Source organism: Pecten maximus, unplaced genomic scaffold (genome assembly GCF_902652985.1).
Source record: "Pecten maximus unplaced genomic scaffold, xPecMax1.1, whole genome shotgun sequence".
Classification (NCBI taxonomy): Eukaryota; Metazoa; Mollusca; class Bivalvia; order Pectinida; family Pectinidae; genus Pecten; species Pecten maximus.
In genome coordinates, this window is record NW_022979891.1 from 348 (window position 1) to 13,909 (window position 13,562).

Genomic DNA, 13,562 nt, shown 5'->3' on the forward strand with positions numbered 1-13,562 from the left:
GATTTCAGTACTCGGCCAAAATGTGTGACTTGAGAATAAAAAATTAAACTTGTTCCAATTGGTCTATAATTGTCATTATTTTGTACCTATCATACCATGCTGTGAGAAAATATAGGGAAATAGATAGTTGTAAAAACTGGTTTTTCATAAAATGACTTGAAAAGTTGAATTCGGCCATTATTATGTTCATAACTTGGTGTCCAATTTGAAAAGATTACTTTATATTCTGAATAAATTAAATTGTTTTCCTTTCATTTATGACAATATAAGAGCATACCATAAAACATAAAAAAATACAAACTGAAAAATAATACTGAAAAAAAAACAAGTAAGCACCTGAAAGATCTGGACACCGTCACGAACAAATCCAACAACCAAATTGTTTACCTCCATCAGTAGAAAAATAACTTAAGCAGATGCATACTTGATTGAAAACATGTCTTTGTCTTAAATATTTATGTATTGCATCAGTTGACAACAATTTATGCATCTAGGCCAAGAAATAGTGTCTTATTTCCCATTATTTGTTCGTTACATGGACACCAATATCAAATGGACGATGTAAAATAAATTAATAAATGACAATATATGGTATTATTCTAACTGATTATATTAAAGACAACAACTTATAAACGTTTCAACTTCAATTTATTCAAAAGCTCATAGCTTAAATAGCTGCCTCCTTGTAGTTGATTTCTCAGCAACAAAAACGGGTGGAGAAATTATGGACACCACATTCTGAAGTGGCTCCCAGGAGAAGTCTTCAACAGTAGGCCAGAAATAAAACTCCTGATGTGACTGCATGAACTGAAGCAAGGCCTCCCCATTATGCAGCTCCTTGATCTAAAAATAAATTCAAAATCATATTTGAAGAATTCAAATTACCTGGTATCAGTTAGCATACATTATTTGATAAACAGCTTGCAGGGATTGGCTAAAAAAAATGTTTAATACAAGAAATTATTTGTTTATATGTTATTATTTCAATAGCAAAAATAGGATCTTTGGTAACTCTTTTTTATGGTTTTTATATTTGTACTACAATTATACAGATCAACTGTATACGGGAATCAACACACCTTGGTTATGTACTTACTTACCCAATTACTTTTATAGATTTTATACAATACAAGCTCTGAATATTTCAATTTAAAGATATTACAAAATAGTAATATTTTGAAAACATTACACATCAACAATTTAACACCAACATTAAACTGGTCTGGCCTTTTGAATAAACAAAACAAAGAAACAAATGGAACATAATAACCACCAAAACATGAAATTTCAACACGAGTAATACCTCTGCAACATATTGCTTAGGCTTTTTTCTTCGGTCATTAGTCAATGTTACCAAAACAAATTGACCACACCTGTAATTCACAAAATAAAGCATAAACATGAAGTGTAAACTCTCTTTCTAATCGGTAACAAAAAGCATTGACATGTTTTTGAAAAAAAATATGAATTTGAAATGCTGAAGAAATTACCTGAAAGGTCCCTCAGGGTCTGGTTTGGCATTGGTGGGGGGCATGTTCTCTGTTATGATGGCACTTAGCATTCCGTCTGTAAATGAATATCAAAAGTTAATGCTATAAAGAAATTGATAAACTACTAGAACCATAAACCAGGAAGGACTCTCCGGTGTCACACCTTTATGTAACATTTCAGAAAAAGAAATCTTCATTCCGAGATATTAAACTCAGAAAATCTAAGCTGGGTCGGTGGCTTTTCTTCAAGAACTTTGGCTGTCCCCTAGCACCAAAACCTGGCACGTCCTTAAATGATGTTAAACTCAAACAAATTCTGAGGGAAGGACACACAAACTCTGATGAATATTATGAATATAATGATATATTTTTTTAACCAATTTCTACTTTTCATTACACAAGTACTTTTACTTATTATATTTACTTGAAGTTTTTTTTTTAACACTTATACATACCCAAGCTGATATTGAAGTCTGAGGTTGATTTATTCATCTCCTCCATTATGGCATCTGTGTCTGGGGAAAAAAAGGTTTTACTTTGAATAATATGTTCATCACTCTTTCAAACTAACATAGATATTACATCAGAATCAATTGTTTTCAGAGACAACTAATTTTTCTTTTACAAGCAAAGTTGTTTCAGAAATTAAACTTTTTTGTATGGGCCAAGCTAAACAAAATGTTATCGACAATATGCTGATGACATGAAAATGAATAATATGATTTCAGGTCAACAATTATTATCACAACAGTCAACACACCAAATCTGTTGGAAGAAACATGCAATCAATATTTACATTAAAAAAAAAATCATCTGGACAAAATAAGGATGAAATTAATCTTGTTCTTACAGGGATATAGATTCCATTATCAATGACTAAACTTCTTGTACTTGCTCACCTATACTAAGTCCACTCAGATCATGGGCATCATCATATGAATCATCTCCAATTTGTGTGTTCACTATAGAAGATAAATTTAAAAAGGTCATCATGCCTGGCAAACAAATTAATTACTATTTTTTTTTCAGAAAGCTTATAAAGAGAGTTGCGGAACTATTTGTAATATTGGCTTATCTTGTAGTTGTACATTTTCCTATAATACTAACCAGCTAAAAGAGCACCATCCACAAGGACACCATCTACGGGGGAGTCATTCAGAGAAGCACCATCCATAGGGATGTCATTTTCAGGAGCACCATCCACAGGGGCACCATCCACAGGGGCATCATTCACAGGGGCATCATCCACAGGGGCGTCATTCACAGGGGCACCATCCACAGAGGCATCATTCACAGGGGCATCATCCACAGGGGCGTCATTCACAGGGGCATCATCCACAGGGGCGTCATTCACAGGGGCACCATCCACAGAGGCATCATTCACAGGGGCATCATCCACAGGGGCGTCATTCACAGGGGCATCATCCACATGGGTGTCATTCAGAGGAGCACCATCCACAGGGGCACCATCCACAGGAGCACCATCCGCAGGGGCATCATTCACAGGGGCGTCATTCAGAGGAGCACCATCCACAGGGGCGTCATTCAGAGGAGCACCATCCACAGGAGCACCATCCACAGGGGCGTCATTCAGAGGAGCACCATCCACAGGGGCGTCATTCACAGGGGCACCATCCACAGAGGCATCATTCACAGGGGCATCATCCACAGGGGCGTCATTCACAGGGGCATCATCCACATGGGTGTCATTCAGAGGAGCACCATCCACAGGGGCACCATCCACAGGAGCACCATCCGCAGGGGCATCATTCACAGGGGCGTCATTCAGAGGAGCACCATCCACAGGGGCGTCATTCAGAGGAGCACCATCCACAGGAGCAACATCCACAGGAGCACCATCCACAGGGGCGTCATTCAGAGGAGCACCATCCACAGGGGCGTCATTCACAGGGACATCAACAGCTGGAGGGGCCACTGAAAAAAAAATAGTCTAAATATCAAAACAGTAACAACCAATTTATGCTTACTAACAAAGGAAAATCATGTAGAAAAACAACTAGAAAAATCAGTAACAGCTTGTTGTGGCAATAGTGCATCTAACTGAACATATCTTCACCTTTCACAGACAGTATTGTGTTCCATGGAATAAGATGTTTGTATAATGTGCAAACTTAAAAGCAATCGACAGCAAAATTAAAAAGTTTACCAAAATGATCACTGACCTTGTCTCCTTCTTATCTTCAATGTGTGGACATTCCATTTCCCAACTATGTCTGCATTCTTGCATTCTGATGATCCCTCCAGCTGTTGGCATGCATCACAGAAACATGTTCTTTCTCTAGACAGAACGACAAAGGGCTGGACACTTTTGAAATGGTGGCTCTGTCTCGTCTGGGGAACAGCCTTTATGTTTTGCAGCCTTGGTTGACGGTCCCTGCTGATCTCTCTGCTATTAACAAAGAAGAATATCCTTTTTGAATGTATACGAGATTCGCTATTGTCAGTTGTCATTTTTGGTAAAGACAAGTTTTCTTTGGCGTATTCAAAAAAGTCCTTGGCATTTGAGATCATTTCTCCTCTCTTCACCGCAGATGTTGCAGACCTCTTCAGAACCCCCACTTCACCATCACATGGTCCTTTGCCATGGCGGCTTCCAAAATAGTGTTTCTCAATATTGAGACCAAAGTCGTCTTGTCCCATAGACATATCAACAAAATTAAACTTGGACTTGTACTGAGTCGGTGCGCCATCCGAGAAATGGATCTCTGTGTGAATGTCTAGTCCAACTTCTTCGAGCAAATACTGATTGGACTTTTCAATAAAGTGCTGCACAGCATGATAATCGTGCTTGTGGTCATCAGTGATGAAGACCAGGGACTCATGGACGGTTTCATCACATCCCTCCTTCTGACATCTATAATAGACAACAATGGGGTGCATGGTGACCTGTTCGTAATGCCAGTGGGCTCCCTGAGCCTCATCCTGATGATGACATGCATAATTTTCACCAAAGTCCATGCAAAACATTGCCCACTGTTTTGGCATTTTCTTCTTTAAGTCGTCGAACTGACCCGACTGCCACTTGGCATTAAACAAGTGCTTCGCAAATGGATTTAGCTTTAGTTTCAGCTCTGTAATTAGTTCTCCAATTGTTCCTTCCTTAGATACCAGAGTCATGAACTTTTTCTGGGTGTTAGGTTGAGTGACCATTTCCCAGCTCCTCCATTTTATTTTTGTGTCTATGTACTGATTCAGTCCACGAGTTTTTTCGTCAACATTATCCACCCCACAAAACTGGCAATTTCTGTCGAGACATTCCATTTTGTAATTAGCCCCATCTTTAGGGCACAAAGTAATTCTGGAAGCATCATACCTATCAACAAAGGGTCTCTCCAATTTTTTGGCACAACAATATCTCTCCAAAGCCTTCACCTGAAAGTCAACATTGACACAGTATTCGCACAAACATTGATAGTGCTTTTGTTTTGTCAATGGTAGAACATTAGAAGGTCTCAAACTAGCAAACTTACTATAGGACAGCTTGTTTTCTGGATATTTTGTTTTGAAAGTTTTGTAGGACTGTACAAGGGATTGTTCTAGGGCTTTCCTGGGTTTTGTCATTTTCTTTGCACTCACAAGCCTTTGAAGCGGCAACTCTCTGGACATCTCAGAACTCTGGTAAAATTCTGTTACCTCTTTCACCGCATCATCTGGCAGACAGTCACTTCTTGCTTTTCTTCCCTCGTTTTCAAGCTCATCTACAGACAGCTTGGAGAGTTTCTTACTTAGTCCAAATTCCTTTTGTGTGGCCCGACTTATACGTCCTTTTGCAGCAAGAGAGGCATGAATTATTCTTCTAATTCGGTTGTCCCTTTCTTTCCGGCGGTTACGCAGTTCCATAAGCTTCTCTTTTACAATCAATGTTGTTGTATTCTTTTTCTTCTCTGTGGCATCTAAACCAAAGGCCTGTTTTTTTCTTCTGTAAAGTTGAGTTACCACTTCGGCGTACTTCTTTGGGTTTTTCGGTAGCACTCTCAGACACCTACTGACAGCTTTCCTTTTGGCAACTTGGGTCATTAGTGATTCATTATCCACTGGATGTATTTCTTTCTCCTTTTCTGAAGATTTAGGTTGTTTCTTTTCATGATATATTTTTCTGCGACGCTCATTAATTCTTCTCTTTTTCTGATGAGACAAATTCATCCTCTGCAAACGTTTTGCTTCTCTCCATGTTTGTCGCTGCACTTCCTTACTGGCTCGTGTTTTGTTCACTGGTGCTTTTGATGTAATATGTCCTTCAAGTTTTTTTTTATTCCTATATCTCTGTTGCCGTAACCTTGCCTGCCCTTTTTGTATTTCTTTTTGTTCATTGCTCAGGTTTTTTCTATAGTCTTGTAACCGCAAGGTTTCAACAAGTCTATGTTCTTTATATTTTGCAGGATTTTCTTTGAGGCGCTCTCGCCATTCCTTGGAAATTTTTCTTTTTTGCTCTGCAGTAGTAAGTTTAGCTGCTGTGTCAATCAGCTGAAAAAAATACCAGTTTCACTTTATTGTTATTCCTGAAAAGATCATTATCAAATAATTAATATAAGATGAGATACCAATGCTACCAGTTCCTTAACTGTCTTAGTCATGAGAATAGTCCTCAGTTGGTGATATATATATATATTTTTATTTGATATTTAAATTAACTTTATAAAATTATCTCAGTTATCTCACTGAAAATTTTGAGTGGATCCATATATCCATAGAATTTAAGAATGTATAGGAAAATAACCCACCAAAAGAAATTAAATTATTAATTGCAAGACTCTTAAATTTCTTTTTAGAAAAATGTCTTAAATATTGTTGCAACTATATTTATGTTTGCAATACATGTAGACTGGACAAGAAGTGTCTCTTGTTTTGAACATATTCCATCAAAGCCAAGTTTGTTTGAATCATTAATGTACCTACAGCTTAATCGAGTAGTTAAATATGATCTGTACGATAAATAATTCGCTACATGTACATGTCCTTAAAATAATTTTTTCATTTCCACAATTAAGAAGTTCCACAATTTATGTGACAAAGACACTAACACCTTGTGTCTAAATAACGAACATGTCACTTTTAGAAATAATTTAGAATATACTGTCCCAAAATTAATTTTTAACAATTGCGTGGGCTGTTCGAGTTTTAATTTGAGCATAAATTTTATCAAAATGTGAAGAATATATGTATATATCTCCAATTAAGTATTTTGAATATGTATGTGACAGAGACACAAACTCTTTGTGTCTGAATAACGTACAAGTAAGTTTGAATTATAACTACATTATTATGTAACTTAATTAATTTTCAACAACTGCTTTAATTCTTAGATCTTAACCTGAATAAAAAATTAATCAACATAAACTGAACATACACCCTTCTATTCTTCAATTAAGTAGTTTGACTATGTATGTGACAAAGACGCAAACTTTTTATAAACACCTTGTGTCTGAATAACGAACATATATATATATGACTTTCAGAAATATTCAAAAATGTAATGTCACAAAATCATTCTCCAACAATTGTGTTTAGTTCTCAGATTATTAACTGAATGAAAAATTAACTAATATGTCCACAAATACACTCTTCATAAAGATCTTTTATTGTTTGACTATGTATGTGACAAGGACACGAACTCCTTGTGTCTGAATAACGAACATTTTACTTTCGGAAATATTTCATTTTTTTTGTCACTAAATGAAGTTAAAACAATAATCATTGGTCGATAAATTATTTACTGTTTTACGAGCATTTATATATAAACAAACATATGTCAGTGTTATTTTGTAAAACATATGATTGTGTCAAAAAGAGAATGTTCGTTACTATGGACGCCGTGATTTTCGAGTCTTCGTCACGAACGAAATCGAATGTGAAAGTAAGAATTTCACGTTCATAAAATTATTTCCGGTGCAAAATTATTGAAGATTAACATAATGAGATATGCAATACAAAAGAAAGAGCTAGCTAAATTAATTATATAAATGACTTCGAATACGTACGGCGACGTTCATAACACAGGACACGTAAGTTATTTTTTCATTGTCAGTGACACAATCCAGTTTTCGTCGTCATACAGCTGAATTGAGATGGAAGAACACGAGGTTTCTCAATGAAACTAGTATGTAATCATTCTTTGTGGTGTGAATTGTTGTTTGATGTGCCAACTAGTAAAAAATTACCCAATTTTAGTCAAAAACAGAACTTACTTACCTCCTTTTCACGTTCGTTACGCCGGCGTAGATTCACGGACACTGCTTGGTCCGCCATGATTTTCCAACAATACACCGCGCAAGTGTGAAAAAGCGTGTCTATTTTTAGCAACCCAGTCCATGTGGGGAAATCACCGCATATAGTTGTGTCTTCGACGGTTGCGGTTTTGCAGGGAAATGGATATCCACGTTCGTTATTATATGGACACGAAATTCATCCCACGTATAAAAAGTGATTTTTTTAAAAGTACAGTTGACAATTTATGTCAGCATGACAGAATGTCGAATCCAAGTCGTAAATAGAGTGTAACAAACGAAGAAACGCTAAATAATACGATCTAATTCCATTTTGTCATGCCCACAAACCTAGTGTAGTGTCGGACGCCATACATAACGAACATGTCACTAGAAGTAATTCACTTTTTTACAAATTTGGAAATAAATTAGACAATGGCAAAGAAACAGAAAACATAGACCAATATCTTAATTTTTAATTGAAAAACAATAACATACCATTTTCATTTCTAATTCATTCATAATTCAGACTTAATTAGTGAAGGTTATTAATGTCACATTTTTGGCATATAAAACTGCATCAATTAAAGAAACAAATTAATTTAATTTTTTTTTTTTTATTTTTTTTTCATATTTTCCTGTTATGTTTTATCTACATGTGAAGTAGTGATTTTAATCTAACAGAAATAATACATGTAAGTATTCATATATATTATATATTTAATTTAATAAGCAAAATACCTAAAATCCCCAGTACTGAAATCTTACTTACATACTTCATCGTTTACTACTTGTCACTCCGAGTCTGTGGGTCCGATATCGGTCATACACGCGTGGGTTGGCACTACGATGTACAATGTGATCGTTTCAATTAACATTCATTATCGTCTCGAGATGCGTTTTGTTCCTGCTATGAGTATATTAGTTGTTAAACAAATCTCATCAAAAGATGAGGCATATAAATATTTTATTCAGTAATTCTTCTTCACAATGCTACTGATATGGTCTGGATAATAACTAAATGTCGATATCGATGCATCGAACATAACCTGTTTTGACGAAGTGGGAACCAATGATTAGATAACGTTGTACATCGTGTCGAATCAATATGTAAGTTAAAACACTTTTCTTAAAACTTTTATTATGGGAAAATCACAAAAATACCCTAAAATCAATTAAAATTTTTCGATTTTTTGGAATTTTTATATGCATATAAGCGGGTGTCAGTGTTTTAGTCGATGCAAATACACGGGATTAAAATACAAAGATAAAGAAGAAGAAAATCGGGACCTGAGAATTTTATGCAAATAAACGGGATATTCAAATAACCGATATGCAAATAAGTGGGCTCCTCTGTATATCAACATACAAATTTCAATGGCTGTTGAAATATTCTAGCAACAGAACTTAACATAGCGTCTAGGGGCTATGGTGGCTGAGTGGTTAAGGTGTCCTGACACTTTATCACTAGCCGTCCATCTCTGGGTTGCGAGTTCGAAACCCACATGGGGTAGTATATTTGCCTAGTACCGACCATAGGCCGGTGGTTTTCTCCTGGTTCTCCGGCTTTTCTCCACCTCAAAAACATGGCACACCCTTAATGACCCTGGCTATTAAAACGACGTTAAACAAAATAAACCAAACTAATACGAAGTCTTGGCAGGTTTACTTTAAAGGATAAAAGGATCGCAAGCAATGAGCATACCTTTCTGTTACATTATTTAGGACATAACATGTTATTCTCTGTGAACAATTGATACCTGCAGAAGTTGACATTGTCGATAAGTAGCCAGTGACCGGCCTGTAATGCCTGTACCAGCACGCTGTCAGCCCACTTAAATGCCCCGCTGCCTGACCCTACATAGGTCAGCGTTAACTTGGAGGTCACCTCTGACTCCAAGTCTGTTACTGTCTTCAGAAATTCTGAAATTATTAGAAAATGTCAGTCACCATACTAAATAAATTAATCAACTTATGTAATTTCAGAACATGTCTCACTCAATTTGTACAGTCAGGTACTTTTTTAGCCACACCAAAAAAGATGTACAAATGTACTGAATAATTATTAAATTTTTGCTACTGAACAAAACAAGCATACTCAGTCTAGGTAGTGCTAAATCAATACATATCCCCTACCGTGCCCTGCTAAAAACAGTAAGCGACTTTGACCATGACCCAAAAATACATGAAACTCAAACTTGTTCAAGACAACATGGTCTTTTATCATTGTGTTAAGTTTGATAAAAATTCCTCGAGGAGTGAAACTGCTAAAGCGCTGACAAACTTTAATTGGGCACTATGTACATATTATGCACAAGACGGATTGAGAGGAAACCTAATTCCCTCCGTTTCACTTAAAACCATTTAAAGAAGATACCCATTACATATTATATACAACTTCTAACTGTTTACAATAGAAATAAAAAAATAATAAAGGGAAACTTGTCAATGTATCTTAGGCCTGTAATCAAGATACCTGTATATACATTTATCGTCTGAGGAACAAGAGAGGCAGCCATTTGAATCTTTCAATTGAATAGTTAAACAATTTACAATTTGTCATTTTAAATACATTTTAACATCAAATATAAAGGAATTTGAAGTAAGAATTCTTGTTATGTCCTTACCGGCTCCTTTATCAGATGTCTGAGTCTGGAGAGACTGCTTAATGTCACTTATGACCTCTGTCAGACATGTGACCTTGACCTTGACAGATTCTAGCTCTTCTACACTCGACAGTTTCATTCCAAACTCTGAAACAGTTGCCATCTTGTTGTCAACAAAGATTTTAGCCAATAAAGGAAACTGACCTCCACGTAAACATTAATGACTCTGAAATAAATCTCTTATAACCCTGTATTATTAGTTGGGTCATGTGATTCAATTCAGCAAATCAAAACATTAGAGTCTCAATGGAGGTGTTAGAGTAATTAAACTATTTGTTGATTGTCACATGATACCCAACGAACCAATAGGATTTCCACCATAACTGTACCGACCCGCATCTTCACACTGCCTGAAGCTGTTCCAGGATTGTTGCAGCCTCCCTGCCATACTGACATGTTGACCTTGGAGAAGCAGGATGGTGGTATCCAAGACAACAGATTCGGTTGTGTAGACGAGTTTCTCTACATGGTTCTGGATATCTGCCTACAGTAACAGGAAATAGTCAGTAAACACATCAGAGAGGACAGACGACACTGGTTCTGTCAATCTGTGGTACAGATTTTACTACACATTGTATACAATGATGGCATGATGTATTCATATCACCTATTACAACCTGAGACATTTAGCAAGAAAGTATGGCAGAAAAATAATCGTTTCTGTGTGATGTAGACAAAGATATCTCAACCCTCTGGATAAGATTTTTCTTTAAATTTAATAGGAAATTATCACCCCTGTGATGTAGACTAATAGAATCTTTCACCCCCTTGGGGGTGAGACAGGGGATTCTCAACGTGAGGGGAAGATTATTAAGTTGCCAAACACGAGGCTTGCCGGGTGTTTGGCAGCATAATTATCTTTCCCCAAGGGTTGAGATTCCCCTGTCTCACCCCCAAGGGGGTGAAAGATTATTTTTCTCTTACCCTGTTTATACCCTCTTATGTATCTAATATTGACGTTACATCAATGCAAGGTTTGGTTTGGTTTGGTTTACTTTGTTTAACGTCCTATTAACAGCTAAGGTCATTTAAGGACGGCCTCCCGTATGTGCGACATGCATGCGTGTGTTGAGTGCGTATGTGTGTTTTGGGAGGCTGCAGTATGTTGGTGTTAAGTCTCCTTGTGATAGGCCGGAACTTTTGCCGAATTATAGTGCTACCTCCCTGAAGCATACTGCCAAAGACATCCAGCAGCACACCCCACCCGGTCACATTATACTGACAACGGGCGAACCAGTCTTCCTACTCCTTGTATGCTGAGCGCTAAGCAGGAGCAGCAACTACCATTTTTAAAGACTCTGGTATGTCTCGGCCAGGGAAAGAACCCAAAGCCTTCCTCACAGGGGCGAACGCTCAACTAAAGGCCAAAAGTTGAGGCAGTGTCAAGGGAGACGTTAGGAAGAAAAAGTTCTTAAGAAAGAAGAGAAAAGATAAGATCCCAAATTTAGTCGCCTCTTACGATCATGCAATGGGGACATCAGGTACAATTCTTACGCCCTACCTGCAGGGCTGTCAATGCCAGGAAATGTTGATGTGACCTGATTGAATTGTCAACATGACGTCATTGTGTAGTCACCGTGACATCATGGTATTATTGATGTGATAAAATGAAAGTGTTGAGAACATGCAAAAAGTATATGTAGCTTATCTTTTACCTAGAGTGAGATAAGGAAATCTCACCCCAGTAAAACTGTGGATATCCCTGTCCAGGGTAAGAGAAAAAGATTATCAGTCCTCTGGATGTGGCTTTACTGGTTTGAATTAATGACAACAGAATCTACTAATCTGCAAAATTCGTTTTCAGTCCCTACAATAGGAAACTATAATACAGTGGACCCTCGATAATCCGAACACCTTCGTTCCCAGTCCAAACAGTCCGGATTAAGAGTTTTCCGGACTGCCGAATTTCGTGTACCAGGTCAAAAAATTGTCGTGTAAGAGTTATCTCCCTTGATTATATACAATCCGGGACGTTTCATAAACACGTCTAATTGTCAGATTTTTTAACAATAAATATACTTATGTTTCTGATATGATTCTTGTTTTGTTTTGTAGAAAGTAAAAAATAAACTATGTTTTTAAAACCCCAAGCTATCTATTTAAAAGTAAGCGACACCAGCGAGAACTACCCAAGATGTCCGATAATTATTAAACCCGTATTCACTTAACAATGTGACGCTTAGTTAAGTATCAGACGACTATTGACTAATTTGTGTGTAATCAACCCAGTTCTTGTGATCACTGCTTAATACGTAAATGTGTATGTAATTGATAACATGCATCTTTCAATGAGTCGTCGTTTCACGTAACGGTGTTACAAAGCCGATATCCGTGTTTACCCAATACAAGTGTTAATGATGTTAATTACCAATCATAAATTTATTACATGTATTTGAGATTGATTAATTATCGTATCACGTACTGTATGTTTGTGCATAAATTCTGTAACATTTAGGTCGCAGAGAAAAAGCAAGGTACCTTTATAAAAACAAAAGCTACACATTGTAACACAGGTAAACAGCCGGGGCTATGACCTGGCAGCGGTCGCTATGACTACGCACAGTGTCAAGCGATAGTCTGTACAGCTGTCGACACGGGTGACTTGCCCCGACATTTTTTTTTCTCCTCGTGGTGAAAAAATCGTCCGGATTATTGAGGGAAATTTACTAATGAAAAGTACGTTCCGTTCCCAAAATGGGCTTCCGGAATCGGAATCGGAATTTCCGGACTGGTGAGTACAAATAACGTTACGGAAATCCGTTCCCGTGCATTTCTGTCCGGACTGCGAGTTTTCCGGACTATCGGCGTTCGGATTATCGCGGGTCCACTGTATATTGCTGCATTAACTTTATAACAAATTGACAGATTGTACAACGGATTACTGGAGTACTAAACCTCTTCAAATCTGCCCAGTAGTTCTGTGGTGTCCATGGAACAGTTCATTGCTAGAACATGTAGGTGATGGCCGGTCAAACTGGACAGTAGCTGGACCAAGCTGGTCTTACCACAGGACTGAGGCCCCACCTGGTGTCAAATTATAAATTTATAATATTTACAATATTTATCATATCTTAATATTTGTTATACTGCTCACAAAAATGGAGGAAAACATTATGGGTTATTCCAGTAAAACATCTATCCCACTCCAGGTTTGGTTAAGGGGTACCAACTATAGAATTTAT

General features: G+C 37.1%; 2 protein-coding genes across 4 annotated transcripts; both read right to left on the bottom strand.

Annotated features, from left to right (window-relative positions):
* Nucleotides 1–631: 631 nt before the first annotated feature.
* On the bottom strand, nt 632–7,966 carry LOC117319264. 3 transcript variants are annotated; one of them, XM_033874096.1, is made up of 8 exons: nt 7,701–7,966; nt 3,674–5,975; nt 2,598–3,425; nt 2,390–2,452; nt 1,946–2,005; nt 1,491–1,566; nt 1,304–1,373; nt 632–843 (listed from the first exon to the last, which is right to left on the bottom strand). In XM_033874096.1, the coding sequence occupies exons 1-8, from the start codon at nt 7,755–7,757 to the stop codon at nt 661–663; spliced, it is 3,639 nt and encodes a 1,212-aa protein (XP_033729987.1). In that variant the 5' UTR covers nt 7,758–7,966; the 3' UTR covers nt 632–660. The 3 variants fall into 3 exon arrangements, with proteins under 3 accessions (XP_033729987.1, XP_033729988.1, XP_033729989.1); XM_033874097.1 differs by lacking the exon at nt 2,390–2,452; XM_033874098.1 differs by lacking the exon at nt 1,304–1,373.
* A 484-nt stretch (nt 7,967–8,450) lies between these two features.
* Nucleotides 8,451–13,521, bottom strand: LOC117319266 (midasin-like). The gene is made up of 5 exons (XM_033874099.1): nt 13,276–13,521; nt 10,714–10,864; nt 10,342–10,467; nt 9,475–9,637; nt 8,451–8,558 (listed from the first exon to the last, which is right to left on the bottom strand). The coding sequence occupies exons 1-5, from the start codon at nt 13,321–13,323 to the stop codon at nt 8,492–8,494; spliced, it is 555 nt and encodes a 184-aa protein (XP_033729990.1). The 5' UTR covers nt 13,324–13,521; the 3' UTR covers nt 8,451–8,491.
* Nucleotides 13,522–13,562: the final 41 nt, after the last annotated feature.